At 39.5% G+C, this 25,594-nt stretch overlaps 1 protein-coding gene across 1 annotated transcript in view; it reads left to right on the forward strand.

Moving 5' to 3' along the window:
• CDKL5 (cyclin dependent kinase like 5) overlaps positions 1–25,594 on the forward strand; it is a 166,916-nt gene that overhangs the window by 110,355 nt on the left and 30,967 nt on the right. Inside the window, exons 2-7 of the mRNA XM_070943812.1 lie at positions 2,358–2,538; positions 5,775–5,809; positions 17,669–17,714; positions 20,343–20,479; positions 21,403–21,523; positions 22,661–22,720. Coding sequence (XP_070799913.1) covers positions 2,475–2,538; positions 5,775–5,809; positions 17,669–17,714; positions 20,343–20,479; positions 21,403–21,523; positions 22,661–22,720 — 463 coding nt within the window. The 5' untranslated portion in view covers positions 2,358–2,474. The remainder of the gene's footprint in view (positions 1–2,357; positions 2,539–5,774; positions 5,810–17,668; positions 17,715–20,342; positions 20,480–21,402; positions 21,524–22,660; positions 22,721–25,594) is intronic.

Genomic DNA, 25,594 nt, shown 5'->3' on the forward strand with positions numbered 1-25,594 from the left:
CTGCAGCCGGTGGCCGACCCTTCAGCACTATGGAAAGAGATCTTCATGGATTTCATTGTAGAATTGTCCGAGAGTTCTGGAAACACAGTGATTTGGGATGTCACAGGCCTTTTCTCAAAGCAAGTTCACTTTGTCCCATGCCAAACGATCCCTACAGCCAAAGCCTTGGCTAAGATGTTTTTGGTCCACATATACTGCTTGCATGGGGCCCCACGACGCATTATTTCAGGCAGAGGGGTCCAATTCACATCCAAGTTCTGGAAAGCCTTTTTGGACCTACTCGGAACCGAACAGGGACTTAGTTCTAGTCATCATCCGCAAACAAACAGGGCCACGGAATGAACAAACTCAGTTCTGAAACAGTACCTGCGTTGTTTTATTAACTATTAACCAGGACAACTGGACCGAGCTATTGCCTTTTCCAGAAGTGTCTATAATAATGCAGTTCACACTAGCACAGGTTTTACCCCATTCAGAGTAGTCTCAGGGAAAGAATTTAATGCTATGCCTGAGTTACCTCACATGAACCAGAAATCCCCTCATTGAAACAGTGGATCAGTCATTTGCAAACCATTTGGCCGGTGGTCTGCAAAGCCTTGGATGAAGCCAAGACTGCCTATAAAGCACAAGCAGACAAGAAACAAATAGAACCTAGACCTTACAAAGTGGGTAATAAAGTTTATCTTTCCAGCAAGTTTCTAAAATTTTGCAGCAGTCTAAAAAGCTGGGCCTTTCCTCATCATTCATATTATTAACCCTGTCACGGTAGAATTGCAACTCCCTAAGTCTTTATGGCAAGTCCATTTTCCATTGTAGCTTGCTGAAGCCTGAAGTCACCTCTGACCTTCATCCGGCTACTACCCTGTTCCATCCCCTATTACGGTAGAGTGTGAACAACATTTCAAAGTTCAAGAAATTCTAGACTCTAGGAAATTCCACAGAGCCACTCAGTACCTGGTGGCTTGGAAACACTCCCCTTCTCACACAATGAATGGGTTCACAAAAAACATGTGCATGCCCCTAAATTAATACGTATATTTCATCAATTGTACCTTGACAAACCTCGCTGATTTTATATTTTCTTTCTCTCCCCTTCACTCTTTTTGTTTTCTTTCAGGTGAACTTCCCACTTTTCTAGGGGGATGGCATGTCAGGTCCCATATATTTCTATTGGGATGGGATGCTGCCATTCTGGTGGGAGGGGGAAGGATTGCAGAGATCTCTATATAAAGTTTCTTGTTTCCTGCATTGCTGTGCTGTGGGACGGATTTTGTTTGCACTGCTTTAAATTGCTTTTAAATTTTTTAAGTGGGAAGATTTAGTTCCTGCCTAGACCTCTTGCTATCACAAGCCTTTCAATAAAAACTCCTTTTGGAACAACTTCAGTTTCAAGAGTCCTGCTTTCTTGCGAAGATTTGGACAGGCAAAACCTTACATTCACTCTCACAGTTACTTCTATTGAGACAGATTTCACCTAATCTATACTTGTACCTTTTGTTTTTCCTGCCTAGGTGTAAAACCTTGCTTTTCTCCACATTAAATTTCATGTTGTTGGATAGGGACCATTGTTCAAGTCTGTCAAGATCTTTTTGGATCCTGATTTTGTCTTCTGGGGTGTTGACTATTCCTGCCAGCTTAGTGACATCTGCAAATTTGATGTTTCCCTTCTATTCCCTCATCTAAGTCATTTATGTTGAAGAGTACTGGGCCTAAGACGGAATATTGTGGTACCCTACTGCTTACTTCCCTCCTTGTAGATACAGTACCATTAAGAATTACTCATTGAGTATGGTTTGTCAGCCAGTTACACATCCATCTGGTAGTGATGCTGTTTATCCCACATATTTCTAGTTTACCAGGAAGTAGGTTGTGGTCTACTTTGTTGAATGCCTTACTAAATTCTAAGTATACTATGTCCACAGCATTTCGTCACTTTGTCAAAGAATGAAATAAGATTGATTTGGCATGATCTGCTTTTAACAAACCCGTGCTGTCTACTAGTTATAACTTTATTTGTTTCTAGATGTTCACAGATCTGGTTTTTTATTATTTTTTCCAGTATCTTCCCAGACATTGATGTTAGACTGATTGGTCTGTAGTTTCCTGGGTCTGGTTTTTTTCCTTTTTTGAAGATGGAATACATGAAAGAATGTTGTCCTTCTGGTTTATGCATTATATATTTAAAACCCTGGTGTAAACTGTATCAGACCTTGGTGGTTATTATAGACTTTGATGGCTTGTGCATTATAATATAACTATTAGTCAAATGTATTGAATGTAAGTAGTGTTGTACATTCAGTACGAATCTTGTGAAATTACTTTAGCTCATACCAATTTTATGTTTATTTTCTTTGCAGGAATTTAGAACATAAATGTGATAAAGCCTACCAACCGTTACAGACTTGACTTCTGCAAATATTTTGGTCTTTTCTGGCCATGTTGTACAATTGGTGTTCCATGAGAAATTTGTCTTCATGAAGATTCCTAATATTGGTAATGTGATGAATAAATTTGAGATCCTTGGGGTTGTAGGTGAAGGTAAGCATATATTCATGAATAAATTTAATTGAGGTTTGAGAAGAGATATGTGCATAACTAGAAAGAAGTAGGTGAGACATTGATTACAGAATGCAGTTTTTGTTTTGCTATGGCTAGAAATATACAATTTTTCTAATCACTGATATGGCATGATAGAACTTCTGACTCATGTTTTCTGCTGTTTTGCTGTTAATTCCTGATATATAACTAAAATGGAAAATCTAAATGACTGATATTATAGTAGGACAAAATAAAATGAATGGAACAGCAATTTTTCTATCATAAAGGCTTTAAGTCTTTATGTTATAGTTTTCTAATCTTATGAGAGCTTTCTTTCTTCCTTTGAAGCCTGGGAAAGAAAGGGCACACCCTTTTATATGTGAGATATTCAAAATTAAGAAAGATCTTGATTGCTTGTCCAACTGAGCTTCAAGCTGTATTATAATGCTGAGTTTCAAAACTCTCACAGAAAATTTTCTCGTTTCCATGCCTCTGCAAGCACATATTTTTAAAAAGTAAAGTTGATTCTTAATACAAATACTGTTTTTGGTAAGTCGTGTGTGGATAACTAAGTGGTAGATATACAGTTGAAAATTTTTAATTCTATTGTGTTTATCTTACCACTTAGGATATATTGCTGTTTATCCCTGAGTACATTTAGAAGTGTTTTAGTGTAAAAACTATTTAATTTTCTAATAATTAAAGCATTCTTGCTCCTTAAAATGGAACTTCTGAAATTTGGTCTGTTGCTTCAGCTGCTTTATGCTACAATCATTCAAAATTGGTTTTTTTTTCTAATTAAGGAAGATAATGCTTAGACACTTGCATTGTTCTCTGAAATTAAAATATTTAAAATTTATACTAAAAAATATGTGAACACACATACATTCAGTTAATTTATGTTTAATCAACTGTAATGAGGAAGAATGTCAAGCTTCTTAAAAACCTAATAGTCAATTTTCACTTGAGCCTAAGAATAAAATTTTGCAACATTTAACCCAAATAATAATCTCTACAATTTCTACACAACAACATGAAATCATAGGTGCCAGTTCTTTACACGGTGTTGGCCTTTATATCATTACATTTTTCCCAAGAACCTAGGACAGTGATGGCTAACCTTTTTGCCATTGCGTGCCAGGAGGGGTGGGGTGGGGTTGCGTGTATGTGTGCTCACACCCATAATTCTATGTGCCCCGCACATGCGCATGCAACACCCCCCCACTCCTGGCACGCGACGGCCCAGTAGTCCCATTTTTCTCTCTCACCTGGCTCCAGAGCCTCTCTAGGAGTCTGGGGAGGGCGAAAACAGCCTTTCCCATCCCCCCGGAGGCACTCCAGAGGCCAGAAACAGCCCGTTTGCTAACCTCCGTTGGGACTGGAAGTTGGCAAACGGGCCATTTTCGGCCTCTGGAGGACTCTGGGGTGGGGGGGGAAGGCCATTTTTGCCCTCCCCAGACTCCTAGAGAGGCTCTGGAGGCTGGGGACAGCAAAAAACAGGCCTTCCGGTCCCACCGGAAGTTGGCAAATAATCTGTTTCTGGCCTCTGGAGGGCCTCCGGGGGGTGGGGAAGGCTGTTTTCGCCCTCCCCAGACTCCTAGAAAGGCTCTGGAGCCAGGTGAGAGAGAAAAAAGGGCCTTCCCCACCCCACCCCACCCCACCCCCGAGGCCCTCCGGAGGCAGGAAACAACCTGTTTCCCTACTTCTGGTGGGCCCAGAAGGCCCAAAAATCAGCTGGCTGGCGTGTGCATGCGCACCAGAGCTGAGCTCGTGTGTCCACTGATATGGCTACGCATACCACCTGTGGCACGCCTGCCATAGGCTTGCCATCACGGATTTAGGATGTAGTAATGTATCAGTATAATATACTGTATGTGTGGATCCAAGCACTGTGGCCTTTTGTAATTGGCAGATGGAAATTTTATTAATGCACAGATTTTCTAAGTGTCATCCAAGATTTTCACCTAGTGTGCTAATAAACACTGGAATCAATTTATGCCATAATTTTTTAACTTCGATTTTCAGATCTTGATTCTGTGATCTCCAATTCTTTGTCTTCTATTCTATTATCCCCTGATATTGCCACATCAATTATCCACCCTGTCATTTTATCCACAGTTAAATCTGAGCTAACACTTTATCAGTTTCTATTCGGAAATTCCACAATATTTCAATCTGCTAATTTTTTACAATTTTTTCAACTACTGTAAATATTCCCACTAACTTTTCATTAGTGCACATGGTATTTTTAATAGATGTTTCAGGAATCGTTTTGAAGACTATATTATGTTGTTGTTTATAATCAGTTTCTGCAATCTTCTTGCAATGAGCTGAATATATGATTTACTGTTTCTTCTGCTTCTTTGCAGAATCTGTATTTTAATCATTTGATGATTGTTTAGTTCTGGCTTTGTTTGCATTAGTTCAAATAGCTTGCTTTTGGGCAGCTAAAATCAAACCTTTCATTTTCTTTTTTTAATATTCTATTTGTAAACCATTGCCAGGTCTTATCTATATCACTTTCCCCTCTGTCTTTTGAGGAAATTGACCATGTAATGTTTTTCCTTGTCAGCATTCTGCTTATGGTTTTATTACATTATTTCAATATTCATTATTATTATTATTATTATTATTATTATTATTATTATTATTATTATTAGTAGTAGTAGTAGTAGTAGTAGTAGTAGTAGTAGTATTTAAGATTCAGTCTTCAATTCAATTCACAGTCTGGGACTGGTAAAAACAGTTCAGATCCTAACCAAGGACCTAAGAGCTGTTAAATTAATTCCATGTATCTAGGCAACCTTTTGGGTATTGCTCCAAGGGTTCCTATTACTGTTGGTACAACCATTGATTTCTTCCTCCACAATCACTCAACTTTAATTTGCAGATTGCAGTATTTTGTTATTTTTTTCTAGTTGTTTCTCTTCAATTTGTGCATCACCTAGTATTGCAATATCAATGAACCAGACTTTTTTCTTTTTCACAAAAGTGATGTCAGGCATGTCTTGGATTCAAAAGTCCCACAAGCTCTTGACCTGTTCCTTCTCAAGAACTTTGTCAGTTGGTGTTCCCAGTAATTTTTTTTGCTGCTGTTGCTGCTGCTGCTGCTATTATTATGATTATTATTATTATTATTATTATTATTATTACCTTTTAAATGCAAAGTATAATACTTTCTATGATGTACATATGAATGTTGAAATTTGATTTTTTTTTTTAATTTTGGGCTATAGGAGCCTATGGTGTTGTGCTTAAGTGCAGACACAAGGTAAGTAAAACAATCTACATTGTGCTTTATTATCTTTGTTTTGCTTTTCCCAGACCATGGTTTGGTTCCATTTGCCTGCAAGTTGCCCTGGCTTGTGTACTGTTCATTGTGAATGAGAATCTGTTTCTTCCCTTTCCTTGTTTAAATCCATCTATAGTTTGGTCCTTCATTTAAAATGCTTATCCATGGTTTTACATAGTTTCTTGTTGTCATGGGTTACAGTTTACTGTATTTTTCGGAGTATAAGACGCACCTACCTTTTTTGGTTGTTGTTTTTTTAAGTTTTTTTCATTTTTTAGACAAGCATGCATACAAACATACAATGTATTTTCTTTGAACAGTATTTGGCTGGTTCACAAATTTAAACAGTGTTTAGTCATTTCAATTAAATTTACAATTTCTATATTTCCTTTTTGCCATATTTATTCCTCATCTATTTTTTAAAAAAAAACAATATTACCCTTCATTCTCATTTCTAATCTTAATCAAATTCAATTTTTCCCTTCTATTCTATATTATACCCCTTCCCATTGTCATCTATTTTTATATCCATCCTCACATTGGTTAATTATTTAATATTACAATTGTTTAATACAAATTCAACATTTTTATATAAATCAATTAGTTATAACTTATCTTTTTTGTATATCAAACAATATGAACATGAATATTCCAATTATTTCCATGCAATCCAATTTCTTACAAATCAATTAATTATATTTACCAATAATAATAAACCAAATAATTTCCCTCATATATTCCTCCAAACCATAACTTAACCATTTCTGCTTTCAACACAATATACAATTAATAGCATATCAATTATTACAATTCCCTAGTTAAATAGACCTTTTTTTCTTTTGTGTTTTAAAATCTTGAACTCTCCTCTTTTGCACTAAATTTCCCATTGTTTGCACCTACCTTTTTTGGTGAGCAAAAAGAAAAAGAAATCTCTCTCCCTGCCTCATTTTATCATGTTGCAGCAGAGCCTGCTTTACTTTCAGTTTCGTTTTAGCTAGGGGGGAAAAAAAATCTGCTCCAGCATTCTTTGCAGCAAGCAAAGAGCTTGCAAAACAAGAGCTTGCAAAAGAGCCTGCGCAAAACAGCTGAGAACAAATCAGCTGAGAGTTGGGAGGCCGATCTAATCAACTTGTGCTAATTAGCCTATGCTGAAGCTGAATGGGGCTGTTTTTTCTTGCTGTTTGCTTGCAAGGAGGTAACTGCTGGGCGGCAGAGGCCAAAGGGTGGGGGCCAGTGGGTGGGCAGCGCAACATTCGGTATATAAGACGCACCTAAATTTTCACCCCCTTTTGGGGGGCGGGGAAAGGTGCATCTTATACTCCGAAAAATACGGTAATTCAGATTGCCAAATTATTGTTTTCTGCAGAAAAAGAGAAATTTGCTCAATTGTAAAGAAAAGGGAAACTAATTTTCATTATGAAAACTATTATTTTGCCTTAATCTCAATGATCCAACTCTGCTGTAGAGAATTACACCAAAAGTGTTGTATTTAAATGATTTTTTTCTGTTAATTATTTTTAAACCCAATCTAAAAATATGATTTTGAGAGTTTTCATTCAAAAACCTGAATTTCTACTTTAAAACTTAGGCTAAATTGGTATTCTAAATTCTAGGCTTTGTGAATAATGTGCAGTGTTCTTTATTTTATTTTTTAAATATAAAGATAATTATATTCTCAAACTATAGAAAAGTATAAAAAGTTTTATTGCTTAGATAAAATATATTGTCTGAATTACACATAATGTACTAAAGATCAACCTGAAGATTAGCTCCTGCTTGGGGAGGGGGGCTGTTTGCCTGGCGAATTTACTCTTTCTATAATGCCTGTCTTTCCCTATCATGTTATTCTTCCCATTACTTCATCTTACCCTAACCCTAACCCTTTCTTTTTTTATATACCTAATGTATGTATCTCCTACTCTTAACTTATCCTCTTACTTTCCATATTTTTTCATATTTCCATAAAGGAGTTTCTGCATGTATGTGACTATGTGTGTATACTTACATACATCTGTGGTGCAAGAGTGTGTTATGTGTAAGAGAAACATCATCTGATACATGCAGATAATAATATTTATTAAACTTGTATGCCATCCATTTCTCAGTGACTCTGGGCAGCTCACAACAATCTAAAAAATTACAATAAAATTAACAAAACATAATAAATAAAGATAAAAGACAACAAGCACAGAGAAGTGAAGAAACTCCTTCTCCCTCCCCAAAGAGCTGGGTCAGGATGAAGCAAGTAAATAAGTGGATCCTAGGTCAAAGAACATAATTTTAGTTAGCAATTATTAATTGGATTAATGTATATTATTTTTTATCCTAGTCCTCTTCAGTACTTCTTTTTTCTTCTTCTCATCTCTTTTCCTTGGGCTGTTGCTTCTTGCAGACATATATTAAAGAATACATATGGATACATTAATCAGGCATAAGAACCTCTGCAGTTGTAAATTGGATTTGTCATTCTCCATTGTAGGTGGAGACAGCAGCCAGGAATGGGTGGTTCTCGCCTGTTCAGCTTGAAGGACTGAGACTGTTGCAAAAGTTGAGCTCCTCCCTTGTTGCTAGGGATCTCCAGCTTTTTCTCAGTCCTTCAGCCTGGACAGTCTTCTCGGATTGTGCTCTTGCTTCTAGTTTTTACTTGTTGCCTTTCTTGAACTTTATTGTCTAACTAATTGACCTTCTTGAACATCGAACTGTGAGTTGTTGGGGCGCTTGCCCTTTGGGAATCCTTTCCCTCTCTGCAGGCTTGCTAGCTTGTGAAAACATTCTTTCACCCCTGCCCCTTTGGCCAGTTACCCTGTTGAACTTGCAGGCGTTCCAGGGGAAAGAAGAGCTGGTTTGTTGGCCGGAGGGGGACGGCGGGTTGGTGCCCACAGGAGCTTCACACTCCCTGAAATCAGCTTGTGGTGAGGAGCCGGCATACCTTATACCATCTGTCAGGGGGCCACCCGCAGCGTGGGACCGCTTGTGAAGCTTTCGCGATCCTGTTTCACCCACCTGCCGACAGAACTGGGCGATTGCCAATTTGGATGGGGATTGCCTTTGGGCTTTTAAAGCGGCAGCAGTTTCTGCAGAGCAGCCTTTGTCGCTTCAGGAGCTTCGCGCTCCATTCTTAATGGCCGGCATCCATTTTGGGACACGTTTAGTGCCATTGAATGAGCCAATTTGATCGGCGGTCAGTCTCCTTCAGGAGTGTGAAGCTCCTGAAGGAGACTGACCGCCGATCAAATTGGCTCATTCAATGGCACTAAACCTGGCACAGTTACTGGGAGACTCAGGAGCTTCGCGCTCCATTGTTTATCGTGGAAGGCTTCTCAGACCGTGGATGAGCTTAGCGCTCCATCGCTAACATGCCGGCCGCCATTTTGTGATGCAGGAGATTCGCGCTCCGTTGTCAGACTGTTGGACGCCATTTTAGGATCCCAGGAGCTTCACGCTCCTGTTATTTGACTGCATATTGCCTGGGTCTTTATTTGCCTAACCGGTGTCACAACCTGGAAAGGGGGGATTTCCCCTTCAATTTGAATTTGAAGTTTGCTGTCTTCTGTGAATTTCTGTCTCAGGCAGCCATTGCCAGTCCTTGTCTGATTGGCAGACATTTTAAATTGCCATTTGACATTGTCATCTTAAGTCCTTCCACTAGTCCTTGACTGGCATTAACGTAGTCCTTCACGTAGTCCTTGACTGGCATTAACAATGCCTTAGGCATTAGCAAAATTAAAGCATGGCCGAAAGGCCGGATCTACTGGCCAGTATGCTAATGTAACTTTGGGTCCAGACCCAGGGGCTTTCCAGGATATTTCTGGCAAGGCAGTGTCCTCCACGGGAAGGTCTTCTCACTCCCATCATGCCCCTCGCAGCCTCAGTTCAGCTGCCACTAGAGATGAAAGGTGCCGGGACCAGGCCTTACAGAAAATCTGGAATAAGGCCAGCAAGCACAGAGTCTCTTCTTCAAAAGAGCTTCCACAAGCTCCCTCTCCTGGGATGGCACCTGACCAGGTTTCTCTGCGGGACTGCCCCGTTTCTGTCTCCACTACTGCCTTGTGGAGTTCCTCTGTACCCTCAGCGCCCGGCCCTACACCACTTCCTCTAGAGGAAGCTGCGGTGACCGCCCAAAGTCTGGCTCCTGGTCCCTCAGAAAACCCTCTGACTCAAGATAGAGAGGGTTTACTCCCTGATCATCTCCAACAGATTTTTACAGGGCTTTGCAGATGTCATTGGACGCTGGCTACCTTCGACCGGGCGGAGATACTTCCAGGAGAGCGGGATGTTCTGCTTCTCCAGAGTGTGATGTCCAGGATGATCTGCTCTCCTGCCCAGAGTCGGTATTGTCTCCTCTTTCACATACTACTCGCCCAGCTAACCTTGACGAGGTCGACCACCTGGAACCTGATTTGTCAGATGACGAGGGTCTAGAACCTGAACAACTGGCCTTTACTGGCCTATTTCTTCCTGCGGTCTTTAAATCTTTACTCTTTAAGGCATCTCAAGCGGCGCAGCTAGGCCCTTTCGACCTCCCAAAAGTCCTTTAACCCGCTTTTCTCTGAGCCAACTAAACCTGTCGATTCTATTCCAGCTCCTCCACTCTTCCTGGATGTTATTCGGCACCAGTGGACGTCACCTGGATCTGCTCCGGCTCCTTCTTCCCTGGACAAATGCTTCTTTAACGTGGCTCCTGACATGGCCTCTTTACTTCAAATTCCATCGATTGATGCCCCTATTGCAGCATTGTTACCTCATACAGCCATTCCGGGCAAACGTGACGAAGGGCTTTGCCCTGAGGAACGCCGCTCCGATCAAACTCTCCAATGGGCTCTCTTGGGGGCGGCTTGGGCCATTAAGTCGGCCACCATGGCCTCCTTCTTTAACAGGGCAACATTGCTCTGGTTGAGCCAGCTCCAAAGCAAATTGCCCCCTGAGGATTCCAGACTGCAGCAGGACCTAAATAAAATTATTGCAGCAGTCCAGTTTTCTGCAGATGCCACCCTAAACTCTGCCCGCTTTGCCTCGAAGTCCTTGGTCTCCTTGGTATTAACATGCCGGCTTGTCTGGCTTTGACACTGCCAGGCAAATGCTCACCACAAGTGGCGTCTGGCATCCGCACCCTTCACAGGGGACGATTTATTTGGCTCATCTTTGGACCCTTTCCTCATAGAGTCGAAAGACAAACGCAAAATATTACCCTCTTTGCAACGGAAATCTGACACTCGATTCTCTCCCTTTTTCTGCAGGTGTCCCGTGAGGGGATCGGACTGGGGCGCTGGAATTTCTCGATCTCAGGGGTCCTTCGTACCTAGACAGCAGGGGACCCAGGACAGGCCATATAGAGGTAGACCTCCCCCTGGCAAGCGGCCCTTTCGAGGGGGAGGAAGCCATCTTTTCCGCCGCCAACAAGAGCTGCAAATCTGACGGCCCCATCAGTGGCAGGCTAGCTCTTTTTGCTGACCAATGGGACATTCTCTCATCAGACTCTTGGGTCAGGGATATGGTAAGATTTGGTCTATCCCTTGAATTTTTCTCCACCCCTCCGGGTTTCTTTATTCGCTGTCCTGTTTCTAAAGATGGGCGCAAACAGGCCCTCATGGATTTGGCCGTGAAGCACCTACTGGATATTCAGGCCATCGAGCAGGTGCCAGAGGATCAAGTGGGACAGGGGTTTTATTCCCTGCTCTTTCTGGTCCCCAAATCCTCAGGTGGGTGGAGACCTATTCTGGATCTTAAAAGACTAAACCGTTATGTGGTTTATAAACGATTTAAAATGCAGTCTCTTCAATCTATCTTGGCTGGCATCAGGAGGAGAGACTTCCTCACTTCTATTGACCTCACTGAGGCCTATTTACATATCCCCATCTTTTCCCCACATTGCAAATATTTGCGGTTTTATTATGCCGGTACGCATTATCAGTACCGTTCTTTGCCATTTGGACTGTCTTCTGCTCCCTGTGCCTTTACTAAGGTGCTAGCTGCCTTGGCAGCTCATCTTCTAGCCATCCCTGTCCAGGTCCAATGTTACTTGGATGACATTTTAATTCAGTCCTCTTCTGAACAGCATTTCTTAGAGGATCTCCGAGTAACTATACATTGTCTTCAATGGCACGGCTTTTCCATTAATATAGCAAAAAGTCAAATAGTCCTGTTGACACGTATTCTGCATTTGGGAGCAGTAATAGATTCCCTAGAAGGTAGAGTCTGTCTTTCACAGGAGCGACAGGTTAGCCTTAAGGAACTTGTGATCAAAGTTCAGAAGGAGTTTAAGGTTCTCCTGGCCTTGCTGTCTACCTTACTGGGTAAGATGGTTTCGGCCATCCACATTACACCATGGGCTCGCCTTCATGTGAGAGACCTTCAATGGTTTCTCTTGCCCTTTCAGAAGGTGGGCAAAGGCAATTCTCAAGCCAGGGTCCAGGTTCCCCCCAGCGTCAGACGGTCCCTACCCTGGTGGAGGTCTCCGACCATTGCCAAAGGGCGGCTCTTCCACAAGCCTCGTCATCTAGTTTTAATGACGGACGCCAGCCTTTCCGGCTGGGGGCCCACCTTCAGACACAGGTCACTCAGGGATTAGGGTCAGCCCACGATCAACACAGGAACATCAATTGGCTAGAACTGCGTGCGGTCTATTTGGCCCTCCAACACTTCAGCTGACTGATGATGGACCAACATGTGTTGGTACTCACCAACAATGTGGCCACGAGGGCTCACATAAACCGCCAGGGGGGCACCAGATCCAAGGGCCTGATATCGGAGGCTTCCAGATTAGATCTATGAGCGGAGCGGCACCTGCGTTCTCTGATGGCGGAACACATCTCAGGAACAGCCAACTTACAAGCGGACTGGCTCAGCTGACAAACTGACCACGTGGAATGGCATATTCATCCGTCGATCTTCCAGAACCCGTCGAGCCTTTTTGGCCCTCCAGAGGTGGATCTCTTCGCTACCCCAGAGAATGCTCAACTCCCTCGCTTCTACACTTGCTTTCCAGCTCCTCGGGCAGAGGGAATGGACTCCCTTTGCTGTCCTTGACTGAAAGGGTTTCTTTACGCCTTTCCCCCATTGCCACTCATTCCACGAGTAGTACAGAAGATTCTAGAGGAGCAGGCAGAGATCATCCTTGTAGCGACACATAGGCCACGACGGTCTTGGTTTGCCAACCTCAAATCTTTGTCTGTGACCCCTCCATGGAGGGTCCCTCAACCTGTGGACCTGCTCAGCCAGGGGGCGTTGCTCCACCCGGACCTTCAGTGGCTGCAACTGACCACCTGGCACTTGAGCGGTGCGCTTTGAGTAAGGACAACATTCCCTCCAGGGTTATCCGGACCATCCAGGCATCCCGGAGGCCGTCCATAGACCGCATTTATTTGGCCACTTGGAGGGCCTTTTGTGCTTGGTGTGACCATATGGGGGTTTCTGCCTTTCAGGCCTCAATTGTTCACATCCTGATATTTCTACAGGACGGGCTCGAGAGGGAACTTTCACCCAATACTCTACGAAGACAGGTGGCGGCTATCTCTATGGTTCTCACTTATGGGTCCCTTGCCTCCTTGTCTCAACACCCTCTGATCCGTAAGTTACTGCAGGGAACCACTAACTTATGCCCCCCCCCCGTGGTTCACAGATATCCCACCTGGGATCTAACCATTGTTTTGAACTCCCTTACAGAACCCCCATACGAGCCCTTAAAAACTGCCAGCCTCCGTCTGCTGTCATGCAAGGTCGCTTTTTTGGTGGCCATTACCTCCGCCAGGCGGATTTCAGAGATTGCCGCCCTTTCTGCAAGTAGTGACCTTTGCATTTTTCATTCTGACCATGTGGTCCTTCATCTGGACCCCTCCTTCATTCCAAAGGTCAATACGACATTCCATCGCATGCAGGACCTGGTCTTCCCAAATTTTTGCCCGCATCCCACTCACCCTTTACAACGGTGCTGGCATACGTTAGATGTGTGGAGGGCTCTTCGTATTTATCTCAAGAGAACAGCTACTGTCTACAGGACGGAGTCCTTGTTTGTTTCTTTTATTCCAGTGTCTTTAGGTTCCAAGATCTCTTCCTCCACCATTGGCAGATGGATTCAGCAGATGATTACCAAGGCATATGAACTGCATTCCTTGCCATGACCATCACGTCTGACGGCTCACTCCACACGTAGTGCGGTTACTTCTGCGGCCTGGGCCACGCAAGCATCCTTGATTGAGATCTGCAGGGCGGCAACATGGATGTCATCGTCATCCTTTGTTAGGAACTATAAGCTGGACCAGTTTGCTTCGGCGGAGGTGGCATTTGGTCGCAGGGTTCTGCAGCGGGTTCACTCAGATGCGGAGACTTAGAACCAGACTAGGGCCCGTCCGTAGTTGGGACACTAAGCTTTGGTATGTCCCATTCCTGGCTGCTGTCTCCATCCACAATGGAGAAGGGGCGTTGGTCCTACCTGATATGCACCTTCTCATTGGGTGGAGACAGCAGCCAGCCCCACCCTTGGACTGTCTGGTCTCCTTGTTAACCTCTATTTCTTTCTGCCGAGACTTCGAGGCTGTTATTCATCTTCGTAAAAGCTGGAGATCCCTAGCAACAAGGGAGGAGCTCAACTTTTGCAACAGTCTCAGTCCTTCAAGCTGAACAGGTGAGAACCACCCATTCCTGGCTGCTGTCTCCATCCAACGAGAAGGTGCGTATCAGGTAGGACTAACGCCCCATCCTAGATTGATAGGGAGGATTCTATAGGATTTTTGTTAGTGGTCATTTATTCTTTTATCTCCTATTTTGGTAGGAAATAAGCCTGAATACAAGCTCCTTCTTCCTTTGGATAAATACAAAATAGTATTCTTTCTCAGTAATACTAAACATTTTTTTTTTACCAAAAATAAATAAATAAATATAACATTGAAAAAAGTACGCTAAAAAAGACAAAAGACAAAAACACATATAAATGTATTATCCCCCAGTTGAATACTTATAAATATATTGCAACAATGTTAGTTTACCCCATTGTGAAGCAGGCCCAAGTTTATAAACTTCTATATCTATTTGCAACTTATTTGACCTATTATTTTTATCTAGTGTTTATAAAAGCAAAGCAGTTTACAGTAAAGCAAAAGCAAAATCCTCTGTTAACACTCTATTATTGTATTTAACTTGTAGAAAGTCTACTACCGCTTTTTATCTATTACAAAGTACCACAACTGTTGCCGTACACTAAATAAATAAATAAACCACAACTGTTATCTCTGATCTGTCCAGGATCAAATATCCTCGTTTGCTTCTTAATAATAAAGCTTTTTCTTAAAATTTTAATTAGGGAGTTTTGCAACAATTGCATCTTATCCCCTAAAGTCATAAAGCTTTGCTATGAGTATCTCCACAGCTTCTGTCATTCAAAAAATCTCTCTGTAAACAAAAACATAACATCAATCCTCCCCAAAAAAATCTAGCTGAATTTTTTTTTCAATTGAATATAATATGTCCATTCCCCAATTACCATCAATTTTCCGATTTATCCGATTTATCACTAATTGAGTCTGTCAACTCCAATTCTGTAAAGTCCTTATCCCTTTTAGCCTTCTCAAATACATCCACCACTTTCAAACCAAGCTCCTGTTATAAATCTGGTTTGGCTGCAGTTGCTTGTATCTGGATATCCTCTTTGGGTTGATTTAAAATCATTATTACATTATCAAACTTTTTACCAAAGTCTTTAATTTGAACTTGTAGGCTAAAAAACATTTTCCCCCAAGTCTTCTCAAAGCGCTTTACCTTTAGGTTGGTGCGTTGTTTACCCTCCTGTAGCTTAGCAACCAAAGCTAACCAGTTCTTCAAGGACAGGTGTCAGGGCTGCCTCTGTCCATTTCCTAGGAAAGAAAAACTCTTGGCTCCATAGATTCAGAGAAAAGGTGCTTTTACTAGGAGAGAACTGAAAGCAACAAGTTTCAGGCAAGATCTGAGGCAAAAGCGCACAAAAAGCAAATTGAAACAAACTATAGAGCCAAATATCCTTGTAGCTAGGCAACTCTGGCTGCTGCATACCAAAGCTAGAAAAAATGACCTTGGAGAGATAAGCAAAGCCCAAACCATGGTTACAAAGGTGCAATGAAAAATTCTCCACTGACCCCACTCCCATGGCAGCTAACAGCAGGCTAGCTGACATTAGGGGAGTTAAATGTAATTAACAGGATAGTTGCAGAGAACCTTAAAATGATATTTCTCACAGTTAAAATAGTTAAAGAAAAAAGGAGGAAATTTGGTCTAAAAATAAGACCAAAACTTTTTGAGAGTGAGAGTCTCTGTAGTGAAAATACACTATAAATGTAAATCCAGTCACTTTCAGTACCCAGAAAATTGCTGTGATTTCCATACAGAAAGCAAAAATTACTGAGAGCAGCAAAGTGAAACAAAGAACAGAGAAAAATTCATGTTAAAATCAGGCAAGGAGTTAGAATAAATTAGCATTCAACCAGTCCATTAACTTTTAAGAATAAAAAAGAAAGTACAAAAGAAACTTTAAAAAGTGCAGTTAAAACCAAGGTGATCAGATGATAGGAAAAGATGGAAACCTGACTTTCCGGCCTCTCCTACCAGAAACTGCAATCTTCAAGATTTGTCTTCTCAGGTGGGTCCACAGCAGTGGTGGGTTGCTCCTGGTTCTGTCCGGTTCTTTAGAACCAGTAGTAAAAGCGGCATGAGGCTCCACCCACCCGCCCGGACGTCATAATTGACGATCTGCGCAGAAGTGTGTGCGCGCGCGTTCCCCTTGCAAACCAGTAGTAAAGGTAAATAGAATCCACCCCTGGTCCACTGTTGTCCAAAAGTCATCTTGGATCAATCCTGGGTGCCCCATTCACGTCTGGGGAGCAATGCCACCTAACAGCCAGCTTTGGCAGAAGAATCAACGGGTCATCACAGGAGAAAAAGATCGCCGTGTCATGTCATCTTGAGAGGATAAATGCAAGATAGTATTGGGATAGTATGAGCATGTCATCTTGAGGGGATAAATGCAAGATAGTATTGGGTTATTGTATCTATTTTGCAAACAAAACGTTCACAAGTGTACAAGTATAAATCTGGTTTCAGGCCCAAGAAAGCAATATTTGCTTTGAACAATAGATAAATGAAAAGAAAAGAGAAAATTTCTATAAAAGTTTTAAGATGATATTGTGGATTTAATTTTTTTGTATAGTGATTTTTCCAAATGTGTAAGTCATTATATGGGGAAAAATGAAGATGGTTTCCTGTTAGAAATAAATATAAAATCCCTTCTGAATCAAGTTTGGCGCTTCACAACATTGATCTCCTCTCAGCCAAGTATCAATTTTATTAGTCTGTGCTAAACTACTGAAGATCAGTCTAGATGATCAATTATCACCTTAACTAAGCATTCTGTTATAAGAACTAGTATTAAAATAATTTATGTAATTCAGTTGCAAAGATGGATGGCGGTGAGGACTAGGCTCTTATAGAAAATTTAATGCCAAGCTTCTGTCATCTCTGTAGAAAATAAAAATAAAATTTTAAATGATTAATAATTAATCATTTAGTGATTAACAGTACTTTCGTACAGTTCTCTTCCTTACATGTATACAAAACAATAGCAGAAATAACTTTATTCACTTGCTTTGAAAACTACCAGCAAGAACAAAAGTCTACCTCACCAAGTGTAAACTAAATAATGTTAAAATAATTTGGTAGAAAGCTATTCTCCAATTTTAAAAATTACTATAAAAATTCTGCTTCAAATTGCAACTCTATGCATGACTAGAAATCTGTAGCACAATATGGTATCAAGTATTTACTAACTAAAAATATGATTATCCTTTCTGGTGAAGATATTTTTTCTTTCTTTTTTAGGAGACACATGAAATTGTGGCCATTAAAAAATTCAAAGACAGTGAAGGTACTTTTTTCTATTTGAATATATAGTGCATTTACTTTTTTAATTAATAGGTTCTTATCCAAGATTTGGAATAGTGCAGGAGTATAAGTATTTATTGTCCTGTGTCAACATATCAACTATGAAGAGATCAGAGTTTTATTTCAAAACTTCTTGGATAGATGGTGGAGATACTCCTTAATATGCAAGCTTTCTACATGTCTATATTGGTTCAGACCTGCCTTTCTCAACTTGGCACCTCCAGATAAGTGAGATTGCAGTAATAAACACTGAATTTATGAATGAGCTTCTGTTTCATTAGAAAATATAGCCAGCATTTTTAAATTATTCTTACTATGGTATTAACATATTTCAGATAGATTTCACTATGATTTGATTACTGTATATTCAGAATAAATCTGAATAATCTGAAATGTTTCCTGATAAGCAATTTATTACTTATCTAGATAGCTGAGTCAGAGTCTGTTATGTGTACATATCAGCAGAAATTTAATTCAGAAAAATATGTAGTTGAACTGTGTATGATTCTAGATCCTTGAAGAAATAATAACTAGCAAATAATATCTCCTGATTCTGGTTTCACTTTTAAGAGTTCTAGAAGAGAGTCTTTTGCACTAATAACAAATGTTCTTTCATTTTGCATTGAACCTGAAATGAATTGAGAGCCAATTTGATGTACAAGTAGTCCTTGACTTATGACTGGTCATTTAATGAACACACAAAGTACTGACAGCCTTCGAAAGAGTGCTTTACAGCCTGGAAAGCAGTTCTGGCCATCATAAAATGTACCCATCCCTCCAGAGTCATGTGACTGTGATCTGGGTGTTCGACAGCCTGTTCACACTTAGGGGCAGTGGCCAAATGCCCCATTATCTTATAATTGCGATTTGCAATCTTCTCTGCTGGCTTCCCCAGAAAGTCAGTGGGAAAGCCAGCAGGGCAGTGGCAAGCTGCTGTTGCCTTCCAAGTGGGCTTCCTCTGGGTACTGGGGGCTGAGTGAGCTTCTTTGGCAGGGTAGAGAAATGGAGCTCAGATCCTGAAGATCTGTGTTCCATTTCTGCACCCCTGCATACTCATTCCCTTCCCCAGGGGCACCCCATGCTCCTGATCTGGGACTTGGTCCACTTAATGACCCGTGTGTGATCACTTAACCACAATCAGCCCTAGGAAGGAGGCAATGACAAATCTCTTCTGAAAAACCTTGTCAAAAGAACTGTAGGGACTTGTCCAGGCAGTCTCTGAGAATTGAACACAATTGAACAGAAGAAAAAAATGAAATGAATTTCAGCAAGAATATTTTCCCTCTGTTTTATAAGTAGTATGGACTGGCACCAAAGGCCTAATTCCAGAGCTGTTGGTACCCCTCTTCAGGATTTTCACTATAAAAGCATGAGATTAACATTTATGCAAATTATCTTCCTATCTTTCTATTTGGCCTTTATTCTCTTGATTTTACTTTGGCTTGGTTTTGGAAACTTTAGTATATTAATGCTTGTAAAAGAAGTTTATTTTCAGTGTAAAAATATTCTTTTATCATATTTACTCAGGATTAATTCTCAGTAAATAGAGCTGAACCAGCCTTGTTTTAATATTTATACTTAGCAATATTACAATATAACTTTAAGCAAAAGGCCTCTATTCAATGCAGTACCCCATTTGGAATTAAATTTTGCACAACAAATAAGCATTTCTCTATTGACCTGGGACTATAAATACACAGACATTTACCATTTTTTCTGGATAATGTATTTTCCTTAAAAAATGCCAAAAAATTATTTTTAGGTGCTTTTATCTCAGGCAGAATTTTAGAGTAATACTTATATAACACAGCTCAGCAACAGTGTTCTTTGAGGGAAATGGATAGTTAAGAAATATGAAAAATAAATATAAAAAAATAAAAACATTGAAAAATAAGGCAGCCATAGAAGAATAGTTTAGAAGAGGAAGATAAATTGTGGGATTTATTATTTACTGTTGCTCTGCTATAAAACATTTTTGTTATAATAGCTAATCTTATAATAATATACTAAATAGATAAATTCTCATGTAGTATTCATATATCTTTCACTACTAATAATATTTGTTAATAGGTAAAATGTAATATTCTTGAAATACTATTTCACTATAGATAAAATGTTGTAATATGTAATATTGTTTTTTTCATCAATATAATAGACATATCTCACTAATGAAATGTATTAAATAGTGCACAATGTTTTTGCAAAAAATTCAAATTAAATTTGTTTTTCATAATTTTGATGAATATGTTTAATAATCAGTTTATAAGAATTATAAATATTTATTGCTGGGCTCTTATGTAAAGAAAGTGATTTGTTTGAATAATCCATAGTGGCTGAATTAAAATGATTTAGCCAAATAACCTCCATTATACTAAGCCAAAATAAAAGAAACTATTTTAGAGCTTAGTATGAAATGTAATATGAAGCTTGCTTTTTGTGAAATTTTGAACAAGACTATTTAGGCTAACAGTTTGTTTCTCAGAGAGGATTTAAAGGTTGATTAATTATGTGCTATCAAGTCAGTGTCAGTTCTTAGCAATCACAGAGTTTTCTACAGGTTTTGGGAAAAGAGTTGCATATATTTTACAACCTTTCACTCTTTAACTTATAGAAAATGAAGAGGTCAAAGAGACAACTTTACGAGAACTTAAAATGCTTCGTACTTTGAAGCAGGAAAATATAGTAGAACTAAAAGAAGCTTTTAGAAGAAGAGGAAAATTGTATTTGGTGTTTGAATATGTAGAGAAAGTAAGTTATTTATTTAGGAAAAAAACGCTAAGGTGTTCCTGAATACAAATGGTTAAACTTCAAATATGTTTTATGTATAAAAATGTTATACAACAGGCGTGTCAAACTCGCATTGTCACGGTGGCATCACGTGATGTATTGGGACTTTTTTCTCCTTCGCTAAACTAGGCTCGGGCATGGCCAGTGTGTGACGCATCTGGCCCACGGGCTGCAAGTTTGACAGCCCTGTTATACAATGTCATTAGTATTCTATAGCAGTCTTAGTAATATTAAGTCTTTGCAGTAATTTTTCTTTATGATCAACTTAAAATTTGACATTGGGGGGAATAGTTTATCCTGTTTTATTTATTTATGGCTGAAAACAACCTTCAACTATATTTTATCTTTTTCACTGGAAAGTAAATATAATTTGTTTTATATATTAAATAAGGAATAGCATTTTATATATAGTTAATTGATGAAGCAATAGTCCTAGATTTATGTAATAAGCTAATGTATAAATTATAGTTATGGTTTATAAACTACAGTGGCTAAGTTGTCACAATAGTTAAACCAAGTTCAAACAAACACATTATTCTTAGGGGGAAATTGGTGAATATGCATTTTCTTAAAACCAATTGAATTGCTCTATAGTTGGTGTACAGATTTATAACATAATATTATTGCTGATTGTTATTTTAATAGAGAAGATTATTTGCTGCTTTAGGTTTTATTGTGCTTTGTTTTATGCATTGTTAAATCTTTGCTGCTTTTAGAAATTATTTTTATTTGCCTTTTATATTGTATAAATTACATGATCATGTTGAATGCTTCTTTTGGTTCCTCTTGTATAAGAGGACCCTATTACAAGCCATTAATGGTTGTTTAATACATTGCAGAGTTTGTAATTTAGTTCTTTCTGTCTTTAATTATGTTGAACATAGAATATGCTTGAGTTGCTAGAAGAAATGCCAAATGGAGTCCCTCCTGAAAAAGTAAAAAGTTATATCTACCAACTGATTAAAGCAATTCATTGGTGTCATAAAAATGATATTGTTCATAGAGGTGAGTAAATTAAACTTTAAACAGTATCTTTTCCTGAAAGCATAAATATGTTTTTATCAAGAAAGTTGATTTCACCAATTATTATAAATTTATTATCTATTTGTTAATTTAAAATAATACGAGGCAAAATTTTCTTTACGATAATAAGTAAAACACACACGCATTTCTAAAGTAAAATTGATGGGAGTTAGCTAAGAAATCCCACTGATTTTAATGAATCTAAATAACATACTCTTTCTGAATAATTTGTGATTTTCATTTTGCTCATGTCTCTTTATCATTAATACATTTTTTTATTGATCATTCTTTATAAATTTTGTAACTGTAACTTCACTAAAATGTATTCATAATTGAATTTAATCTGTTACTGAACTTCAGCTTTAAAAACTAAATATTTTCCCCAAACTAGTATTAAGCTTTCTTTTAGTATAGACATTTAGTTAAACTGACTATTTTGGTAACTATTTTAGTTACTAAAATAGTTTTAGTTACTAAAATAGTTAAAATAGTTTAGTAACTATTATTCCAATATACTTTCTATTGGTTGTTCTTTGATCATGCTTCAGTAACTTCTGGAAAGTGAGAAGTCATTAGCTACTAAAATTCATCAGAGTAACAGTTGGAAGGGATCTTGGAGGTCTTCTAGTCCAACTCCCTCGTCAAGCAGGAAACCCTATACCATTTCAGACAAATGGTTGTTCAATCTCTTCTTAAAACCCCTTGGTATTGGAGCACCCACAATTTCAGTTTGAAGTTTGGCCATTATATATCTATTACTGAAGGTTCCTTACAAAAATTTCCTGAATTTGAAAGAAAACCAGTTTGCTGTGGTGATTAAGGTGCTAGTCTAGAAACAGGCAACTATGAGTTCTAAGTGTCCCTTAGGCATAAAAACCAGCTGGGTAACTTCGGGCCAGTCATTCTCTCTCAGCCCAATTACCTCATAAGGCTATTGTTGTGGAATTAAAATTAGGGGAACCCTCCCTTCCAAACTGTGTGGTTTTGAGTGTTTGGAGAAAAGGTGAGTATAAATGCAGTAAATAAATAATATGCTATACTGTTTCAGTTACCTGTTAATGCAGAACAGTGTATATATTGCAATTCGTTAACTTTTTGCTGTGCGTTTGAATATTTCAGATATTAAGCCAGAAAATCTTCTAATAAGCCACAATGATATTTTGAAATTGTGTGACTTTGGTAAGGCTTTATTATTAGATATCTTTATTACAATTCTTTATCATTTGAATTATTTTATGACAGTAAATAACCTTTTAAATGATAGTTTAATACAATACTGAAATACTAAAAAACTGAGAAAACCACACTGTTTTTTTTCCTAAGCAGTTTCCTTCATTGTTCTGCACCCATAGACAGTCTTCAAAGCTAAAAACAAACTACTTGCATCATTAAAAATATACTCTGAGAACTTCCATGGAGGACAGTGGTGAAATCCTCCATGGATTGCCATTGGTTCACGCCCGCACATGTGCATTGTGCGCCAAAAGCATGCTGCATGCGCATGCATGCACAGTGCGCACCAAATGCATGTGCATGCAGAGTGCACACCAAATGCGCGCTTTGTGCAGAAAAAGGAGGCTTAACAAGGTAAGTAGAACAGCGAGGGGGGGAACAGCTGTGCTGTGTGATTTAGATTCGCTAGAAAGCAGGATTTCCTGCTTCCTAGCGAATATAAATCGCACAGCACAGCGGATCGCCGGAAATGCTGGTTTGGATGAACTGGTAGCTTTTTTTTACTACTGGTTCGCCCGAACCGGTGTGAACCAGTAGCATTTCACTCCGATGGAGGAGCTGTCTTGACCCTTTATCTGCCAACCAAATTATCTAAATTTTGCTATCTTTTGTTCTTCTGGAATGCAGACCCTCCTTCTTGGGATTCCAAAACACATTCCATCAGTATGCTATCTGGTTATCATAAGTCAGTGTTCTAAACAGTAGTGTTCTACTGGTTAGCAATATTTTGGTTATTATTACTGGGAAATGCAGTTTTACTGATACTAAAATTAATATTTGTATAGGTAGTCCTTGACTTATGACCATAATTGGGACCGGAATTTCCATTGTAAGTCATTGCAATCATAAGGCAAGTCAGATCCAATTGTACAACAATTTTTACAGCGGTTGTTAAGCAAATCGCCATGATCATTAATCAAATCATGCAATTATTAAGTAAATCCAGTTTTCCCAGTGGAAGTTTGCAAATTGCGATCACATGACTGTAGGATACTGCAACAGATTGTAAATGCAAGCAAGTTGCCTAGTACCCAAATTGTGACTACATGACCATGGGTCATAAATGTGAGCATAGGTCAAATCACTTTTTCTGTTACAACTTTAAGCCATTGTTAAATGGTAATACGTGAAGGACTACCTGTATAACTAGAACACAAGAAATCTATTTGTATTTTTAGTATTTTTCCTAGTGTCTTAAAGTGCTGACCCCATTGGGGGTAGGTCAGTCAAAAATTCAAAAAATTGTGAAATGCTTCAGTAAAAGAGATCATTAATGGCAGAGAAATTTAGCGTATTTTTCGGAGTATAAGACGCACCGAAGTATAAGACACATCTTAGTTTTTGGGGAGGAAAATAGGGGGAAAAAATTATGCCTACCAGGTATTCATTTGGCTAGCGTCCTTAGCCTGGTCAGGTTCAGCACATTAGTCACTGGTTTTGAGGTTGGGGCTGGTTGGGGCTAAAAAACAGCTTCTAAAGCACAGCTGATCGTCAGAGGGAGCAGCAATTAGAAAAGTAGGCAAAGTACAGAAGATCACTTCGCTTGCGTTGGGGCTGAAAAACAGTTTCAAAAACACAGCTGATCATCGGAGGGAGCTCCAGTGACTAAAGCAGGCAAAGCACGGAAGGGGTAAGAGAAGGGAACAGCTGTTCCGGGTAGCCATTTTGGGCACCGCAAATCGCGTTTTTAGCGTCTAAACGCATCGTGTTTTTGGGCAGCGATCGGCAGCAATGTGCTTTGGTGATCCCCACAGCCTTGAAGGGCTCTCAAGCGGAGAGTTTGGAGGCTGAAAATGCAACGCACGGAGCCCATAAACACAAGTTATTGTCAGTGGCAATCTCTACGGCCAGGAAGAGGCCAAAGGGTGGGGGCTGGTGGGTGGACGGGGTTACATTCGGAGTATAAGACACACCCAAATTTTCAGCCTTTTTTAGGGGGAGGAAGTCCATCTTATACTCTTATATGGTATTTGAAAGACTGTTCAAGCACAATGAAAGATAGGTTGCCTGTCTGTCTGTCTGCTGGATAAAGCATTTAGTGAGTTTATCTATTAAACCAGGGCAACTTTTGACTTTAAAAGCTGTAGCCTTAACACATATTACCCTGAGAATAAGTGCCAATACTTTTTGTTGTAATACTAGAAATTAGCTGGACAGTGTATCTTTTTTTTCCAGCTGTCTGATAAGATTAGAAGCGCTATACATAAGAGACTCTAAAGATTGCAAGTATATCACCCAAGTATTCTATATTGTGCTTTTTGCTTGCTTAATTAGAAGCATCTGCTGAAGCACATGTGCATTTTTCTGATACTAAGAAAATTGAAGAACACTAAGAATATAACACTTTTAACAAATGCACACTACTACTATTGTTCTGCCCCAGCTACGAACCCCAAAGAACACAGCACACACAAAGTCTGTACCAAACTCAAATTTACTAAAATAACTCAGTCTTTTTCAAACAAAGGTTGTTAATAAACTTTCTTAACAGCCTACAAGAAACCAAAGATAAAGTAATCACAATCTTACTATGGTTGGTAGAAAGCCCAGAAGCAATTTACAGAGAATCCAGACGCGAAGGAGAGTGAACTAAAGTTGTTCCCTACAAATTGCTTCAGTCGGCGTTCCTCCTTAAATAGGCTAAGGGAGTGGCCAATTAGCCCCAAGCCTTACTCTCGAGGAGACCTCCTCCTGAAGAGCCACTCCTGCCTTTTGGCAGCTCTGCACACCCGTGCATCGAGAAGAGGCTCCTCCTCTTCGTCCTCTTCACTTTGAGGAGCTTCTGGAGGTTCTGAAGGCCCTGGCTGAATCTCTGCCTCT

This window comes from Pituophis catenifer, unplaced genomic scaffold (assembly GCF_029215685.1).
Source record: "Pituophis catenifer annectens isolate HBS135680 unplaced genomic scaffold, rPitCat1.0.hap2 SCAF_4, whole genome shotgun sequence".
Classification (NCBI taxonomy): domain Eukaryota; kingdom Metazoa; phylum Chordata; class Lepidosauria; order Squamata; family Colubridae; genus Pituophis; species Pituophis catenifer.